This window comes from Eschrichtius robustus, chromosome 3 (assembly GCF_028021215.1).
Source record: "Eschrichtius robustus isolate mEscRob2 chromosome 3, mEscRob2.pri, whole genome shotgun sequence".
Taxonomy (NCBI): Eukaryota; Metazoa; Chordata; class Mammalia; order Artiodactyla; family Eschrichtiidae; genus Eschrichtius; species Eschrichtius robustus.
Window position 1 is genome coordinate 43,393,316 of NC_090826.1, and position 19,439 is coordinate 43,412,754.

At 37.4% G+C, this 19,439-nt stretch overlaps 1 protein-coding gene across 2 annotated transcripts in view; it reads left to right on the forward strand.

The window, feature by feature from the left end:
• Nucleotides 1-19,439, forward strand: part of OSBPL9 (oxysterol binding protein like 9) — a 167,928-nt gene that overhangs the window by 45,637 nt on the left and 102,852 nt on the right. For both annotated transcript variants that reach the window (XM_068539862.1, XM_068539864.1), the window contains exon 3: nucleotides 9,466-9,544. In XM_068539862.1, the coding sequence (XP_068395963.1) occupies nucleotides 9,466-9,544 (79 nt within the window). The remainder of the gene's footprint in view (nucleotides 1-9,465; nucleotides 9,545-19,439) is intronic.

The window sequence follows — 19,439 nt, forward strand, 5'->3', positions numbered from 1 at the left end:
TCAAAAAAGATCTTGCTGTGAATTATGTCAAAGAGTGTTCTTCCTGTGTTTTCCTCTGAGAGTTTTATAGTGTCCGGTCTTACATTTAGGTCTCAAATCCATTTTGAGTTTATTTTTGTGTATGGTGTTAGGGAGTGTTCTAATTTCATTCTTTTACATGTAGCTGTCCAGTTTTCCCAGCACCACTTATTGAACAGACTGTCTTTTCTTCATTGTATATCTTTGCCCCCTTTGTCATAGATTAGTTGACCACAGGTGCATGCGTTTATCTCTGGACTTTCTATCCTGTTCCATTGATCTATATTTCTGTTTTTGTGCCAGTACCATATTGTCTTGATGACTGTAGCTTTGTAGTATAGTCTGAAGTCAGGGAGTCTGATTCCTCCAGCTCCGTTTTTTTCCCTCAGGACTGCTTTGGCTAGTTGGGGTCTTTTGTGTCTCCATACATAGTTTAAGATTTTTTGTTCTAGTTCTGTAAAAAATACCATTGGTGATTTGATAGGGATTGCATTGAATCTGTAGATTGCTTTGGGTAGTAGAGTCATTTTCACAATATTGATTCTTCCAATCCAAGAACATGGTATATCTCTCCATCTGTTGGTATCATCTTTAATTTCTTTCATCAGTGTCTTATAGTTTTCTGCATACAGGTCTTTTGTCTCCCTAGGTAGGTTTATTCCTAGGTATTTTATTCTTTTTGTTGCAATGGTAAATGGGAGTGTTTCCATAATTTCTCTTTCAGGTTTTTCATCATTAGTGTATAGGAACGCAAGAGATTTCTGTGCATTAATTTTGTATCCTGCAACTTTACCAAATTCATTGATTAGCTCTAGTAGTTTTCTGGTGGCATTTTTAGGATTCTCTATGTATAGTATCATGTTATCTGCAAACAGTGACAGTTTTACTTCTTCTCTTCCAATTTGTATTCCTTTTATTTCTTTTTCTTCTCTGATTGCCGTGGCTAGGACTTCCAAAACTATGAGGAATAATAGTGGTGAGAGTGGACATTCTCGTCTTGTTCCTGATCTTAGGGGAAATGCTTTCAGTTTTTCACCATTGAGAATGATGTTTGCTGTGGGTTTGTCATATACGGCCTTTATTATGTTGAAGTAGCTTCCCTCTATGCCCACTTTCTGGAGAGTTTTTATCGTAAATGGGTGTTGAATTTTGTCAAAAGCTTTTTCTGCATCTATTGAGATGATCATATGGTTTTTATTCTTCAATTTGTTAATATGGTGTATCACATTGATTGATTTGCATATATTGAAGAATCCTTGCATCCCTGGGATAAATCCCACTTTATCATGGTGTATGATTCATTTAATGTGTTGTTGGATTCTGTTTGCTGGTATTTTTTTGAGGATTTTTGCCTCTATATTCATCAGTGATATTGGTCTGTAATTTTATTTTTTTGTAGTATCTTTGTCTGGTTTTGGTATCAGGGTGATGGTGGCCTCATAGAATGAGTTTGGGAGTGTTCCTTCCTCTGCAATTTTTTGGAAGAGTTTGAGAAGGATGGGGGTTAGCTCTTCTCTAAATGTTTGATAGAAGTCACCTGTGCAGCCATCTGGTCCTGGACTTTTGTTTGTTGGAAGATTTTTAATCACAGTTTCAATTTCATTACTTGTAATTGGTCTGTTCATATTTTCTGTTTCTTCCTGGTTCAGTCTTGGAAGGTTATACCTTTCTAAGAATTTGTCCATTTCTTCCAGGTTGTCCATTTTATCAGCATAAAGTTGCTTGTAGTAGTCTCTTAGGATGCTTTGTATTTCTGCGGTATCTGTTGTAACTTCTTTTTCATTTCTAATTTTATTGAGTCCTCTCCCTCTTTTTCTTGATGAGTCTGGCTAATGGTTTATCAACTTTGTTTATCTTCTCAAGGAACCAGATTTTAGTTTTATTGATCTTTGCTATTGTTTTCTTTGTTTCTATTTCATTTATTTCTGCTCTTATCTTTATGATTTCTTTCCTTCTGCTAACTTTGGGTTTTGTTTGTTCTTCTTTCTCTAGTTCCTTTAGGTGTAAGGTTAGATTGTTTGAGATTTTTCTTGTTTCTTGAGGTAGGCCTGTATAGCTATAAACTTCCCTCTTAGAACTGTTTTTGCTGCATCACATAGGTTTTGGATCGTGGTGTTTTCATTGTCATTTGTTTGTAGGTATTTTTTGATTTCCTCTTTGATTTCTTCAGTGATCTCCTGGTTATTTAGTAACGTATTGTTTATCCTCCATGTGTTTGTGTTTTTTACGTTTTGTTCCCTGTAGTTAATTGCTAATCTCATAGCATCATGGTCAGAAAAGATGCTTGATATGATTCCAATTTTCTTAAATTTACTGAAGCTTGATTTGTGACCCACGATGTGATCTATCCTGGAGAATGTTCCATGTGCACTTGAGAAGAAAGTATAATCTGCTGTTTTTGGATGGAATGTCCTATAAATATCAATTAAATCTATGTGGTCTATTGTGTCATTTAAAGCTTGCTTACTAATAAAGTTTTCCTTATTAATTTTCTGTTTGGATGCTCTGTTCATTGGTGTAAGTGAGGTGTTAAAATCCCCCACTATTATTGTGTTACTGTCGATTTCTTCTTTTAGAGCTGTTAGCAGTCGCCTTATGTATTGTGGTGCTCCTATGTTGGGTGCATAAATATTTATAATTGTTATATCTTCTTCTTGGATTGATCCATTTATCATTACATAGTGTCTTTCCTTGTCTCTTGTAACATTCTTTATTTTAAAGTCTATTTTATCTGATATGAGTATTGCCACTCCAGCTTTCTTTTGATTTCCATTTGCATGGAATATCTTTTTCCATCCCCTCACTTTCAGTCTGTATGTGTCCCTAGGTCTGAAGTGGGTCTCTTGTAGACAGCATATATATGGGTCTTGTTTTTGTATCCATTCAGCAAGCCTGTGTCTTTTGGTTGGAGCATTTAATCCATTCACGTTTAAGGTAATTATCGATATGTATGTTCCTATGACCATTTTCTTAATTGTTTTGGGTTTGTTTTTGTAGGTCCTTTTCTTCTCTTGTGTTTCCCACTTAGAGAAGTTCCTTTAGCATTTGTTGTAGAGCTGGTTTGGTGGTGCTGAATTCTCTTAGCTTTTGCTTGTCTGTAAAGCTTTTGATTTCTCCATTGAATGTGAATGAGATCCTTGCTGGGTAGAGTAATCTTGGTTGTAAGTTTTTTCCTTTCATCATTTTAAGTATATCATGCCACTCCCTTCTGGCTTGTAGAGTTTCTGCTGAGAAATCAGCTGTTATCCTTATGGGACTTCCCTTGTATGTTATTTGTCATTTTTCCCTTGCTGCTTTCAATAATTTTTCTTTGTCTTTAATTTTTGCCAATTTAACTACTATGTTTCTCGGCATGTTTCTCCTTGGGTTTATCCTGTGTGGGACTCGCTGTGCTTCCTGGAGTTGTGTGGCTATCTCCTTACCCATGTTAGGGATGTTTTCGACTGTAATATCTTTAAATATTTTCTCGGGTCCTTTCTCTCTCTTTTCTCCTTCTGGGACCCCTATAATGCGAATGTTGTTGTGTTTAATGTTGTCCCAGAGGTCTCTTAGGCTGTATTCATTTCTTTTCATTCTTTTTTCTTTATTCTGTTTTGCAGCAGTGAATTCCACCATTCTGTGTTCCAGGTCACTTTCCATTCTTCTGCCTCAGTTGTTCTGCTGTTGATTCCTTCTAGTGTATTTTTCATTTCAGTTAGTGTATTGTTCATCTTTGTTTGTTTGTTCTTTAATTCTTCTAGATCTTTGTTAAACATTTCTTGCATCTTCTCGATCTTTGCCTCCATGCTTTTTCCGAGGTTCTGGATCATCTTCACTATCACTATTCTCAATTCTTTTTCTGGAAGATTGCCTATCTCCATTTCATTTAGTTGTTTTACTGGGGTTTTATCTTGTTCCTTCATCTGGTACATAGCCCTCTGCCTTTTCATCTTGTCTATGTTTCTGTGAATGTGGTTTTTGTTCCACAGGCTGCAGGATTGCAGTTCTTCTGCTTCTGCTCCAGGAATACCCACTTTTGACCCTGTCTTCTCAGTCAACAAAGAGACCCCCGTAGAGATGGCAACTTTTTCTCACCTGCCATTCTAGGGAGAACTAGCTATGACCATGGTGTTGATGTTGATTTATAATTTAGAAAGGCCAAGAGAAAAATGTTGGAGGACTTACTCCACCTGATACCCAAATGTAAAGGTTTCTAGAAGGTAACATAGGAGAATATTTTCATGGCCTTGGGATTGGGAAAGAATTCTTAAAGAAGATACAGAAAGCACAGTCATAAGGTGTAAAACCAATACATTTTACTACATTAAAGTTAACTCTTCATGAACAGACATCATTATGAGAGTACAAAGGCCGGCAACAGGGAGGGAGAAGATATTTGCCTAATACATAACCCCTGAAGGGTTCATGTCTAGGATATATAAAAAACTCCTACAGATAATTAGAAAATGATAATCCAGTCTATTCAATAGGCAAGGAACTTGAACTGTTTCACAAGAGGATAGTCACATGGTCGCAAGCATGAAAAGATACTGAACTTTATTAGTTATCAGGGAAATATAATTGGGACCACTATAAGTTACTAGCACTCACCTGCCAGAACAACTAAAGTAAAAAAGTGTTAGTGAAGGTGTGGAATAGTTGAAACTTTCATACACCATTGGTTGGAGTATAATTGGCACAACTACTTTTGAGAACTGTTTGACAGTGTCTATTAAAATTGGCATGTGCATACCATATGACCTAGCAAATTCACTCCTAGACTGTGTCTAATAGAAATACAAGCATATATATAACAAAAGGTGAATAAGAATGTCATAGCAGCATGATTCTAATAACCTAAAACTGGAAACAACATAAATGTCCATCTGCAGTGAAACTGATAAATTGTGGATATTCATACAAAGGAGTACTATATATAGCAATAAAAATGAACAAACCATTGCTATGCAACATATTTGATGAATTTCAGAAACATTATGTTGAGTGAAAGAAGTCAGACACAGAAGAAAATATGTTGTATGAGTCCATTTGTATGGAGTTCAGAGACAGACAAAACTAATTTTTATGTTAGAACTAGAGATACTGTTTACCTTTGGGATGGAGGACAAGGCTAATGATTAGGGCAGGGTACAAGGAGAGTGTTTCTTCATTGAGCTTGTACAGTTATGATTTGTGTATATGTTACCTTTCAGTATGAAGTTGTTTTCAAATGATGTATGTAAAATGCTAATCATAGTGGCTGGCTCATTACTGCCAGTTCAATAACTGGTAGTGTTAACTTTTTACTGTGGTTTAGTTCTCTGTGATGACAAGGTCTAGGGCAATGGTGTCTAGTAGAATTTACTGCAATCATTAAAATGTTCTGTGTCTGCACTGTGTAGTTCCATAGTCTCTAGCCACATGTGACTATTGAGTATTTGAAATATGACTGAGGCACTTACTTAAAATTTTACTTAATTATAATAAAAATTTAAATACCCACATGTGACTAATGGCTGTCATATTGGATATGATATGATATCCAGGTCTAGGGAATTGCCATGAGAATGAGTGAATGAAGGAGAATGGCAGTGAAGTTTATTTGAGTTGAATAAATCAAGAAACTGAGAGGCCAGAGTGTCAGGTGAATTGTGCCTCTGTACATTGAAGAATGCTTAGGGTAATGGCAAGACTGGATTGGAGTGTGAGGTTGTTAGGTAGGTTCCAAAGTCTTCAAAGAAGCATTTGGATAGAGGAGGGGAAAAGTGTAATGGACCAGGAAAGGATGCTTTTTCCCATATAGGTTGTCAAAGATACTTAGGTAGAAATGTTTCTGAAGCACAGCTTAGGTAATAAAGAGCCATTGAAGGAGAGAATTTTAAGAAGGAAGTGGTCAGGGGCAGCAGCAATGCTTCAGAGTGGTGCTCTATGACAAAACTCTAGAGTAGTAAAGTGGTCATTGAAGACCTGTGAGAGTGAAGCTTGGTGCAGAGGTGGGGAAGGAAGCAATTGCCGGGAGTAGATGAAAGGTTAAGGTGTGGTGTGGGCAATTTTCAGTAAGCTCCTCTGTGAAAGCAATAAGATAGGAGGTGGTAGCTAGGGGGAGATGTGGGGTTTTGCTTTTGTTTAACAAGTGGTGGGGGATTGAACTTGAGGAAGGACATGAAAATGTGAAATTTCTTGGTGTTTTCTTTCAGCGTATGGAAGAAATGTTGAGGCTGAGTACATATAGGTTCTCTGTGAGGTGAGGAGGAAGTGGCTGGGTGATGACAGTGGAAAGGTTGGTTGGGCCAGATTTTGAACAATCTTGAATGGCATTATGAAGAAATGTTGACTTTATCTAATAGTTCATAGAGAACCAAGGAAAGTTTTAAGTATCTGGGCCTCCTGTAAGAGTCTGTGCTCTATAAATATTACTCTGGCAATAGCAAGGACTGTGGACTAAAGGTAGTCAGACTTAAAGAGACAGATTGCTTCATCAAGCAAGAAGTGATGAAAACCTGAAATAGGGCAGTAGCAATTCATAGGGTGGAGAAGAGTTGGTGAATTTGAGATTATAGTTCAGAAGTGGAATGATCACAACTTGTGGTGGTGGAATAAAGGAGAACAAGTATTAGAACTGAGAGGTTTCTATCTGAGTTGACTAGGTCTAAACTGGTGAATTTATGTTAAGGGACCAAAAAGAAAGAACCCGAGTTTGGAATTGTGGTGAATTATATAACAGTTTTATTGAGATATAATTCACATACCATACAATTCACCCATTTAAAGTATGCAATTCAATGTTTTTAGTGTATTCACAGAGTTGTGCAACCATCACTACAATCGATTTTAGAATTTTTTCATCACCCTATAAAGAAACTCATACCCATTAGCAGTCATTCCTCATTCTACCCCACCTCCTTCTCCAGCCCCTCAGCCTAGGCAACCACTAACCTACTCTTGGTCTGTATGCATTTGCCTATTTTGGGCATTTCATATAAATGGAATCATACAGCTTGTGGTCCTTTTTGACTAGCTTCTTTTATTTAGCATGTTTTCAAAGTTCATCCATGTAGAGATCATTTTTTGCCTTACATTATGTATACTCACCTCTTTACATGTTTTATCTCCTCTACTGGAGGCATTATTGTTATATATTTCAAGGCTGTATCTGGCACATATGCTGTATTTAGTTATGACTCAACAAATAATTGATACATCATAAGTTAGAAGGTTAGCTCCATTAACCATGAAATTAAGTTAACCAGAATGAGTTGCTCCCACACGTGCTTACCCACTAAGGTGTGTCTTTATTTGCTGTCGTGGAATAAGTAGGTACCATGCCAATGGTCTGGTTTTGCCATTAACTCTGTATGACCTTGGGTAAGTCATTATACTCTGGATACACTTTCCATATGTGAAAATGGGGATAAAAATCCCTACCCAATATGATACAGAGGAATAACTAAGGTAATTCAAGTTGATGGGATTTGGATAGAGTTGGGGTTCATCCAGACAGCCTCTGAGAAGAAATAAATACACGTTTCCCCTCCTATCTGAAAGAAGAGTGTTCTTATGAAACCTTTTGTAAGGTGAAATGGGTAAAGTGAAAAAGCAATTACCTTAGGATGCAGCTTCCTAACAGATACGCAAAATAAATAGAGGTAAAGCCCAGATGCTCACAGACACAGTTCACAGCTGTGGCAGCTTGATGCTGAGACGCTGAGTGTAGTTCCTGGGGAGGGAGCTTGGCGGTTCTACTCTTGCTATTTGGCGTGAACACTGCCTCTGTAATGGCTCAGGGCAAAGCAAATGCTGAATGCGATTTTCGCTTTTTGCCTGTTTTCTGGAAAATTTCCAGATTTCTTTTGGTAAGTGAAAACAGGTACAGACTTACAGTGGGGTTACATACCAATAAACCTATTGTAAATTGAAAATATCATAAGTCAAAAATGCATTTAATACACCTAGTCTACTGAGCACCATAGCTTAGGCTCACATATCTTAAACGTGCTCAGAACACTTATGTGAGTGTACAGTTGGGCTAAATCATCTCATTCAAAGCCTGTTTTATAATAAAGTGTTGAATAGCTCATGTAATTTATTGAATACTGTACTGAAAAACAAAATGGTTGATTAGGTACAGAATGGTTGTCGGTGTATCTTGTTCCGCCTTGTGATCACGTGGCTGACGGGGAGCTGCTGCCCAGCATCATGAGAGAGTATCACCACATATCGCTAGCCCAGGAAGAGATCAAAATTCAAAATTCAGAGTACGGTTTCTGCTGAATGTGTATCACTTTCACACTATTGTAAAGTTGAAAAATCATAAGTCAAGCCATTGTAAGTTGGAGACTGTCTATTCTAATGCAGGTCTTTCACAAAAGCAAAGTGACATAAAACGAACTTTTGGAAGGGGGGTTGGTAACCTGTAAATGTTTGCCTCTATTACCTAATCCTCCTGGGATAGGAGTAGCCTTTTTTTTCATGGGCTTAGGTATCTTGGCCCCTTAAATCCTTTCAATCCCCATTTACAAGGTCCTAGTTTTGTCTGTGGCATGCTGCTTCTTTTGTCACCAACCTGGAGCATTATACCTGTGCCATGTTCTCTAGCTATTCTCTCTGGAATACTTAAGACACTTATTTCTTAAGGACACTGACCAGTAGACTCCCTATTTTGCATAGCTTCATGTTGCTTTCCTAATTCCTGTTGTCTTAATATGCTGCATATAGTTGAATACCAAACAAAAAAGTTTAAAACCCACTCTATCCACCTTCCTGAAACAAACAACTTATAAATGCAGGCCTACCTTACCCCCCCTCTTTTGGAGAGTTGTTCATGCTTTTATTTAGAAAACATATACTGAGTGTGTACTTGAGTGCCATGTATCAAAATAAGTAAAGTAGTCCTTGACTTCCAAGATCTTGTAGCAGTTCAGTGGGAGAAGGCAGACATAGATAATCACAGTATAATGTGGAAGCGCAGTAGCAGAGCCATGGACAGGTGGTTTTGAGAGCATACCTTGAAGAAGCCACTGGGACAGTGTTTTGAAGCAAGTGTCGCCTGGCATTTCTGAACTAACAAATATAACACAGAAGCAGCCTGATGAAGAGCACTTATGTTCTTTGAGCCTCAGAACAACCTGGTGACTCCCATTTTAGAGAGCAATCTAAAGCTCCGAAAGGATCAGTGGCTGTCTCTTAAACACATTCTAGACTCAGCTTCTATGTTTATCTCCTCCCCCTCCACCATATCCATGCCCCTTAAGCAAGGGTAGAAAGTACCCTTGCAGAGTACTACAGTGCCCTGCCATCCGCTCGTTTAGTTCTTCCTTCTTAAGCAAAGCTGGAGCCTCAGATTCCCCTTTTCTGTGTCTAGCCTGCTTCCAGTGTCGTCGGTGCATTGAGCATTACAGGGCTGTAGCAGTAGTGAATATTGCTGATGTCATTGTTTGCCTTATTGGGATTTTGCTCTTTGTTTCACAGGGAGCTGTGATTGGTATAGACGATGAGGACGACAGCACCTTCACAATCACTGTTGATCAGAAAACCTTCCATTTCCAGGGTGAGCTGAAAGAAAAGATTCTTCCTCTTCATAGTCCCAGCTGCTTCTTTCCTTCTCTTTTGGGTTGTTTGCTAGGTGACTTGAATGGTTTTGCAACTGATCCTGCATGAACGAGTGCACAGGAACGTTCTGGACGAAGTGGTACTGCAGGTTAGGCAGGGATTTAATCGTATCTGCAGTGGATACAGATCTATTTGAAACGATTGTGGATCTGGCTGCAATTGAAAATTAAAAATTGAAACGATGAAAATCAGTGAAGGGAGAAAGTAATGGGCTGCTGCTGCTGGCTTGTGTTTGCAGAAGGTTGCTGGTCTTCTTTATCGAGGAGTGTGGCTCTGCTTCTGCATGAAAAGTCCAAAGACTGATTGTGAAGGCTGCAGTGTTTGTCCGTGTAAAACTCAAAATATAAATTAAATTGAAGCTAGTAGCAGCCTTTGGCTTAAAGGTTTTGCTTTGCTTCAAGAACTACAAGTTTGCATTCATTTCATCTGCATTTCTGCGTCTTGTCTGCCAGCCATCATTTCTCTGCTGTTATCCTTTTTATAGTTCATAACACCAAATGCCATCTGCCACTGCTATGTTTCAGCATTGCATGCTATGGTTCACCGGTAGAAAGGGTAAGGTACTAGATGATCATTCTCATTTCATCTTGCTTTGAAAACTCTAAACCAGCAAATAAAAGTCAATTTTAATGATCCTGTCCTAATGTACGTCTCATCTATTAGGAGTGCCTGTTAGCTTTGTTACTAATGTTTTTGCTATTTTGCCTCTCCAGAGTAACCTCTATTTTATGTTTAAAGCAGTCCAAGAAACTTAAAAATTGAGAATATTTGCAGTTTCTTTGAACTACAAGTGACAATGCACTGTGATAGACGCTAGGCATACCAAGATAAAGAAATAGTAAATTTATAGCTTACAAATGTTTTGGTTATGAAGTCTAACAGTGACCAGATATATTATACAAGATGTTCCAACAGCTATTGTCCTTCTATACTAGGATAGTATATTGAAGTTATTTTATTTCATTGTCTTGTTTAAGAAATTGGCACATAGAAATGAAAGATCCAGCTTATATATAATAAAGACAAACCAGTGTACTCACTCGTGATATCTCTAATGCTTTTAGGAAAAAGCATTCTTAAAGTATTTATTATGTTCGGTCATATTCTTTACTCAGACTGCTATAAACTAATGATGTCCTCCTGAAATTTTCCACTACATTTAATTTCATAAAACATTTAAAATCTTATTATGAAAGCCCATGGCCTTTATTTTTAGGTTAAATATATAATGCTGCTTATAAATGAAAGCAGATAATGCCCACACTCTGGAACTCTTTACTTGAATGAAGTTGAATACTTTAATGTGTTTCAAGTAATAGCTGCTAGATGCAGGTGAAGGCTGCAGTATGGAATTCTCTCCTCTGCAGTTACTAAGGAGACATCTTCTTTGGACTTCCAGAAGCTGTATTGTTTGCCTGTTTAAAGGAGAGGAGACCCAGGCCCCTAGAGCAAGGGCACCTCTACCTTCTCTGATTTAAGTTATTTATGTTAAACTGACCTCCCCTTTAACACTTCCATATTTATGTGGCTTGCTTATAAAACAAGCAATTCCTTTAATGAATCATTTAAATGACAAGGGTAAATGAAGTATATGTATTTTTTAAATGGATACTTTTCTACTATAATAGTTATGGGAGTCTCAGGCAACATGAGATTATCTGGCTTTTGTAAATAACTCGATAATATTCTTTCTCTATATTCTTGGCAGTAATGAGTTATTTCACATTCATAGTCCTTGCTTATAAGAAAATAGATGAAACTCTGTTAAAAGTTTTCAATGTCTGATAGATCTTATACTCTTGATTAGAAGTGAAAACAAGTTTAGATGATACACATTAGCATGTGTGTAAATGTGTTGACTTTTTAAAGTTTAATATAGCAGAATTTTTGAAAGCAAGTGAAGTGTCAATTGATGCATCTATAAAACAAATTCTGCTTACTGTCAGCTCTTAAAGGGAAAGCTAGAATTTGTTCAGATACATTCATCATTTATTCAACATCTATTTTAGACATTATTCTAAGTTCTGGGGATACAGTAGTGAACATAAAATTCCCCTCTTGGGGCATCCAGCCTGGTAGAGGAGGAAGCCAATAAACAAGATAAGTTGGTAAAATATAAGTAAATAGTGCTAAGCCTTGGGGAGAAAAAAAAAAAAAAGCAGGAAAGGAGGAAATGAAATAGAAGTGAGGTGGTGTGTGTGTGTGTGTTTGTAGGGGGGTGGTTTGAAATTTTAGATGGCCAGGGAAAGACCTGAAAGAAGTGAGGGAACAAGCTATATGGCTTTGTTGTGGGTGATGATGAAGAGTAAATCATTCCAGGCAAAGGAAACAGTACGTGCAAAAGGGTGTGCCTGCCGTATTTGAAGAACAGCAAGGAGGGCAGTTCTGGTTGGAGTGCAGATAACCATGGGGGAGGGTAGTGGGAGATGAGGTCTAAGAGATAACATCGTGGGAGGCCTCATATGGCACAATAAGGATATTGAATTTTACTGAGATAAGAAGCCATATTAGAGGGTTTTGAACAGAGGAGTGACATGATGTGATTTTTAAACAGTATCACTCTGGCCACTGTTTGGAGAATAAAATGCAGGAGGCAGGAACAGAAGTAGGGAAACTAGTTAGGAGGCTATAGTAATCCAGAAGAGAGATGATGGTGGCTCCCACATGGTAGCAGTGAGGGTAGTGAGGTAGTGGAAGTGGTCGAATTGTGCATGTGTGTGTAATCAACTTTATTGAGCTGTAATTAACATACAATAAAATGTACACTCTATAAAGTCCAATGAATATTGACAGATTTACTTACCCATATAACTGCTACCATAATCAAGATGTAGAACATTTCTATCACCCAAAAGATTCTTTTATTCTTTCAGTCAGTCTCCACTCCCAGCCTCTGGCTCCAGACAACTGCTGATCTATCATTAAAGATTAGATTTTTTTTTTTTTGGAGAGTTTCACATAAATGGAATCATACAGTATGTATTCTCTTTTGTCTGGCTTTATTTTAGCTCAGTATAATGTTTTTAATATTCGTCCATCTTGTTGCATATATTGGTAGTTCCTTTTATGTTGCTAAGTAGTAGTCTGTTGTTAGATATTATATTTTTTTGAAGGTTGAACTGTAGCATGTCAGAGGAAGATAGTAGTATAGGATGACACCATATTTTTGTCTTGAGCAATAAGAATGGAGTTGCCATTAACTGAGGTGGGGAAGATTGCAGCAGGAACTAGTTTGGGAGCGGCAGGTGGGCATCAGGAACTTAGCCTTGGACATACTTATAATCAAGTTCTAGCTGCCTATCAGACATCCAAATGGAGATGTCAAGTAGGCAGTTGAAGTGTGGAATTCAGGAGAAAAGTTCAGGCTGAAGAAATAAATTTGGGAGTCACTGGCATATAGATGGTTTTTAAAGCCATGTGAATTTGGGAATAAGTGTAGAGAGAAAAGAGAAGAGGTCCAAGTAATGAACTCTGGAGCACTCCAACATTTATTTGGAAGACACAGAGATGAGGCAGAACTAGCAAAAGGGATTGAAAAGAAGCAACCAAAAAGGAGGAGGAAAACCAGGTGAATGTGGTACCCGGGAAGCCAAGATAGAAAGTGTTTCTAGGAGGTGAGAGGCATCAGCAGCTGTGTCAAATGCTCCTGATCAAGAAAGTTGAGGGCTGAGAAATGATCACAGACTTTAACAATTAAGAGTCTATTGGTAACCTTGAGAAGAGCAACTTAGAGATGAGGGTATAGACAGTGATTTCAAGTTCTGCTGTAAAGGGAAGGTGAGAAATACAGTAGTAGCTGGAGGAGGGAAATGAGATAAAGCTCAGATATCTTTTTTTAAAGATAAGAGCAATAATAGCATGTTTTAATGCTGTTGGTAGTGATTCAGTAGAGAGGGAAAAATTGATGATGCAAGAGAGAAAGGGGAGAATTACTGGATCAGTGTCCTTGAGAAGGCAAGACAGGATGGGGCCTAATACACAGGTGGGGCATTGCCTTTGGCTGGGAGCATGGACAGTTCATCCATAGTAACAAGAAAGAAAGTCAAATGTATGGAAATATATGTAGGCAGGCTATTACCCACCACCTTCATTTCCACTATGGTTTGAATCTCTAACTGACCTACATGTCCTGTATCCTGAAACATCATTTGTTAATAATTGAGAGGACTGGTGCCATGAAGAGAACAAACTTTCCTGAAACAGATAATTTTTCATTCTAATGATTCCCAGTTCTGGTAACTTGATATTTCAGAATATCTCCAGTTTTAAAGAGATGCCATAAAATTCTTTAAACAAAGTTAATTTAAATTAACTTTAGTTTTGAAAAAGAAATACTCTTTTTTTTCCCCTTTAGGTAATAATTGAAATTACAATCCTAGCATGTTAGAACTTTAAAAAGGTTTGAAAACTACAGTTTCATTCTGTCATTTTTCAGAGATTAAAAAGAAAATAGTTGCCAATTCATCTTTATAAACCGGCTCTTTTCTTTTGAGCAATAGCAAAAAATGATCGCTTTTCCTATCAGTCAGCCAAAGTCGTTTGCATTTGGCTTCTTGGCTAGACATTGTGTGGAAAGCAGTTTTGGTATTAATTAGACTGGCTGTTGTGTTCAAACATTCAATGTATGTATAGTATGTGTAACTTCCTGTGCTCAGAACTGAGGGTATACAGGTTAATAAGACATGAGCCAGGAAGTTAAGGAGCTTGTAAAGAAGTATATAATGTAGTATGAAATATGCTGTAGTAGTAGAAATATGTATAGGACACTGAAATAATGGAGTGGCAAAAGAGACAATCACTCAGTGCTGCACAGAAGAGCAGAGTTTTTCTTGTTACCGAGTAATTCTTTTTAAAATAATCAAAATTTAAAATTATACTAGTTCTAAAAATTTTGAGTTGTTCAGAATTATATAATATACAAATTAAAAATCCCCTGTCACCAGGCTCTGTCTCCCACCTCTCCCTCCTTACCTCCTCTACCTGGTAGAGTTCTGAAGATTGAACAGAAATTTACCAGGCAGATGGGTTGTTGTAGCATGTACAAAGGTATGGAAATATGATGCTACCGGGTAATGTTTGGTACCTTTAGAACAGTGGGCAGGAGATGAGGCTGTAAAGATAGTCAGAGGCCTACATCTAATATGAAAAGGTTTTATTTTTATCCTGTGTCTGTGAGGAGCCAGTGAAGCAGAGTTTTAAGCAGAGAGGAGACTGAGGAAGACAGGGGCTCTAGATAAATAGCCTTGATTGTTAAGGCCCTGAGGGGATTAAAGCATTGGTAATGGGGAAGGAGAAGAGGAAAACAGACTTGAGATTTTTAGGAGGTATTGATAAATCTTTAGGAACTGTTGATTGCTTGGAAATGGGAGGTGAGAGAATGAGAGTAGTAAACGTGTTAGTAAGGCTTCGCTTACTGTTTTGTTTGGATGTTGTCAACGTCTGAAATAGAGAATCTAAAACAGAGGTGGTGAGGGACTTATATTTGAGGTGTCTGTGAGACTCACAGGTATTGCCGGTGATGCCAATTGGATCTGAGTCTGGGCTGGAGATGGAGATTAGTGGTTATCAACATATTGCTGGAAGGTAGAATTAAAATTTGAAAAATTGAATGCCTCAGGGCTAGGCAGATAAGTAAATGAGTGAAGAGTAAAGCTGACTGAAGACTAGCAATTTAGAGAACTCATTCCCTATGAAGTGGTAGCTGCTACTTAATTTCAGACAGTTGTAGGCTTTTGGTAATGCTTGTCCAGTGTTGCTAGATCATCCAGTTTTTCAAGAGAAGCCAGAAATCCAGATTTTTTTGTGCGTGAGAGTTTGAATATGTGAGTCTTAAATCTTCAGGTTTTAAAAAACAATTATGTAGGCCAATGAAATGTATCTATGAGCTAGATAAAACCTCTGGATTTTCAGTCTGTGGTTAAAACTGTAGTAGTAGTGGGTATGAACCTCCTGGGAAATCTGAGTGAAAAGAGAGCTGAAAACCAAACCTTGGAGTGCACTAGGGTAGAACCATCAACGGGCTCAAAGGAATGATCAGAGAGGTTGGGGTGAAAGATACTAGCTTCAACCATATGAAAGTACGTACTGTTTTTATCAGTCACAAGTAGTTACATATCAGCAGTTCATATGTCTCAACCTAATAAAAGACTAAATAGTCTATAGTTCATACTAATAATTAGAAAAATACCCAGTTATTTGAATTTTACCTTCAAATAAAATTAAACCTATTTAATGCTTTAATGTATATATAAATATATATATATTTATAATGTTACTGATAGTGTATTGGAATAATAGTAATAATAATAATAATGATAGCTACATTTATCAAATGTTTATTTTATGCCAGGCACTATTCAGAGGTTTATGTAGGTTAAGCCGTTCAGTTCTCACAGCCGTATGAAGTAGGTACTATTATTGTTTTTATTTTATAGATAAGGAAACTGGGGGCCACAGACACGTGGTATATTACAGAACTTGAATTTGAACACAAACAGTTGTGCTCTAGAGCCATTCTCTTAATTGCTACAAAAAAGGTATTATAGAAATTTGTCAACTAGTTTATAATTAACTTTTATAATTTTGTCAGAAAAGGAATTAATGTAAAATATAAGGAAATTTAAATTACAGTGCAGTTTAATGCAATTAAAAAATTTTCTGATGTTATGTTCTACATGTTCCATTGCTTAGTAGAAATAGTAGCAATAGTGGTGGTAACAACTACTATTACCACTGTCTCTCTTATAAACTAGACACTGTGTTCAACAGGCAATGTGCATTACTTCCTAATTCCTAAACTCCACAATGAGGTAGTTATATTTCTAGTTTAAGAGTCAGAAAAACTGTTTCAGAGAAGTTAAGTGCCCAGGATTAGTAGATTGTGCCCAGGTCTGTCTAGATCAGTAGTTCTTGAAGTGTGGTCCCAGACCGGCCAGATCAGCATCACCTGGGAACTTGTTAGAAACACAGAATCTCTGGCTGAGCCCCAGACTTGCTGAATCAGAAACTCTGGAATGAGCCCTCTCTAGTGATTCTGACACACACTAAAGTTTGACAACCATTGATCTGGATCCAGTGGTATCACATTGTTATTCCACTTTACTCTCATAACCTTATACATTAGATGGAAGTATCCCCAATTTATATATGAGAGAAGTGAGACACAGAGAGACAAGGATCCTGGCCTTGATCTTAGGTCATCTTTTACGATGTCCTAACCTACACAGAAGGGGTGTCTTGCCTTAAGTAAACCTGGTATGTGAAAAAATCTAAATTTTTTAAAGATGAAAATTAGGGATATGTGTATGATTAGTTCTTCATAAAATAATCCTTTACTTTCAAAGGACTTTAATGAAGACATCTTTTAATCAGTGTGTTCTCCAAAATGATTTCAATATGAAATTTGTTTGCAAATTTATTTGGGTATACTTTTAAAGCAATACAAGTTGCATAAGACAAAATACAACATTTTTAGACACTAAAAAATGTTTAAATTAGAAGAAACTTTAGAAACTGTGTAAGTCTTAGCGGAAGTCATCTGTGGTTGGGCTGATAGCTGACCTTTTCAACTCAGTCCATTAGAGCTCGCTCATGTATTAAAGTGCAAAATTACTACAAACCAGCCCAGTGGTGAAGGAAAGTGTTTAATTCAGCATTAATCATTTAGAAGAATAGACAGTACATCATTAGACTAACTTGTGGTTGCAGGCAGAAGTAAACAGATTCCATTATCTTTTGTTGACTACTGACTTAAAAAAAAATTTCCATCTGCAGTTTTGTATTTTTTATTTTTATATGATAACCCCTCAAAACAAAATAATCATTTACAGACTTTCTGTAAGGGAATAAGTCAGCTATAACTAATTCCCTAATTAGGTGTATGGAAATATGTTAATATAAATGTTTCAGACATTACATGAAATTTCTAAAAATCTTATATTTGTATTTCTATGGGTCTTGTTTTTGTATCCATTCAGCCAGTCTATGTCTTTTGGTTGGAGCATTTAATCCATTTACATTTAAAGTAATTATCGATATGTATGTTCCTATGACCATTTTCTTAATTGTTCTGGGTCTGTTATTGCAGGTGTTTTCCTTCTTTTGTGTTTCCTGCCTAGAGAAGTTCCTTTAGCATTTGTTGTAAAGCTGGTTTGGTGGTGCTGAATTCTTTTAGTTTTTGCTTGTCTGTAAAGGTTTTAATTTCTCCATCGAATCTGAATGAGGTCCTTACTGGGTAGAGTAATCTTGGTTGTGGGTTTTTCCCTTTCATCACTTTAAATATGTCCTGCCACTCCCTTCTGGCTTGCAGAGTTTCTGCTGAAAGATCAGCTATTAACCTTATGGGGATTCCCTTGTATGTTATTTGTTGCTTTTCCCTGCTGCTTTCAATATTTTTTCTTTGTATTTAATTTTTGATAGTTTGATTAATATGTGTCTTTGCCTGTTTCTCCCTGGCTTTATCCTGTATGGGACTCTCTGTGCTTCCTGGACTTGAGTGACTATTTCCTTTCCCATAGTAGGGAAATGTTCACCTATTATCTCTTCAAATATTTTCTCAGTCCCTTTCTTTTTCTCTTCTTCTTCTAGGACCCCTATAATTCGAATGTTAGTGCATTAAATCTTGTCCCAGAGGTCTCTGAGACTGTCCTCAATTCTTTTCATTCCTTTTTCTTTATTCTGCTCTGTGGTAGTGACTTCCACTATTTTATCTTCCAGGTCACTTATCCGTTCTTCTGCCTCAGTTATTCTGCTATTGATTCCTTCTAGAGAATTTTAAATTTCATTTATTGTGTGGTTCATCATTGTTTGTTTGCTCTTTAGTTCTTCTAGGTCCTTGTTAAATGCTTCTTGTATTTTCTCCATTCTGTTTCCAAGATTTTTGGATCATCTTTGCTATCATTACTCTGAATTCTTTTTCAGGTAGACTGCCTGTTTCCTCTCCATTTGTTTGGTCTGGTGGGTTTTTACCTTGCTCCTTCATCTGCTGCATATTTCTCTGTCTTCTCATTTTGCTTAACTTACTGTGTTTAGGGTCTCGTTTTTGCAGGCTGCAGGTACATAGTTCCCGTTTTTTTTTGGTGTCTGCCCCCAGTGGGTAAGGTTGGTTCAGTGGGTTGTGTAGGCTTCTTGGTGGAGGGGACTGGTGCCTGTGTTCTGGTGGATGAGGCTGGATCTTGTCTTTCTGGTGGGCAGGACCGCATCCGGTGGTGTGTTTTGGGGTGTCTGTGAACTTATTATGATTTTAGGCAGCCTCTCTGCTAATGGGTGGGGTTGTGTTCCTGTCTTGCTAGTTGTTTGGCATGGGGTGTCCAGCACTGGAGCTTTCTGGTCTTTGAGTGGTGCTGGGTCTTAGCGTTGAGATGGAGATCTCTGGGAGAGCTTTCGCCATTTGATATTACGTGGAGCCAGGAGGTTTCTGTTGGACCAGTGTCCTGAACTCGGCTCTCCCACCTCAGAGGCACAGGTCTGACACCCCGCTGGAGCACCAAGACCCTGTCAGCCACATGGCTCAGAAGAAAAGGGAGAAGAAAAAAAGAAAGAAAGAAAAAGAAATAAATAAAATAAAGTTATTAAAATAAAAAATAAAAATAGTATTTTTAAAATTAAGAAATAAAAAAGTAATGAAAAGAAAAAGAAGAGAGCAACGAAACCAATAAACAAATCCACCAATGATAAGAAGCACTAAAATCTATACTAAGATAAACAGAAAAAGCAGAAACTAGTCAGTCGCATACAGCAAACCCCAAGTCTACAGTTGCTCCCAAAGTCCACTGCCTCAATTTTGGGTTGATTAATTGTCATTCAGGTATTCCACAGATGCAGGGTACATCAAG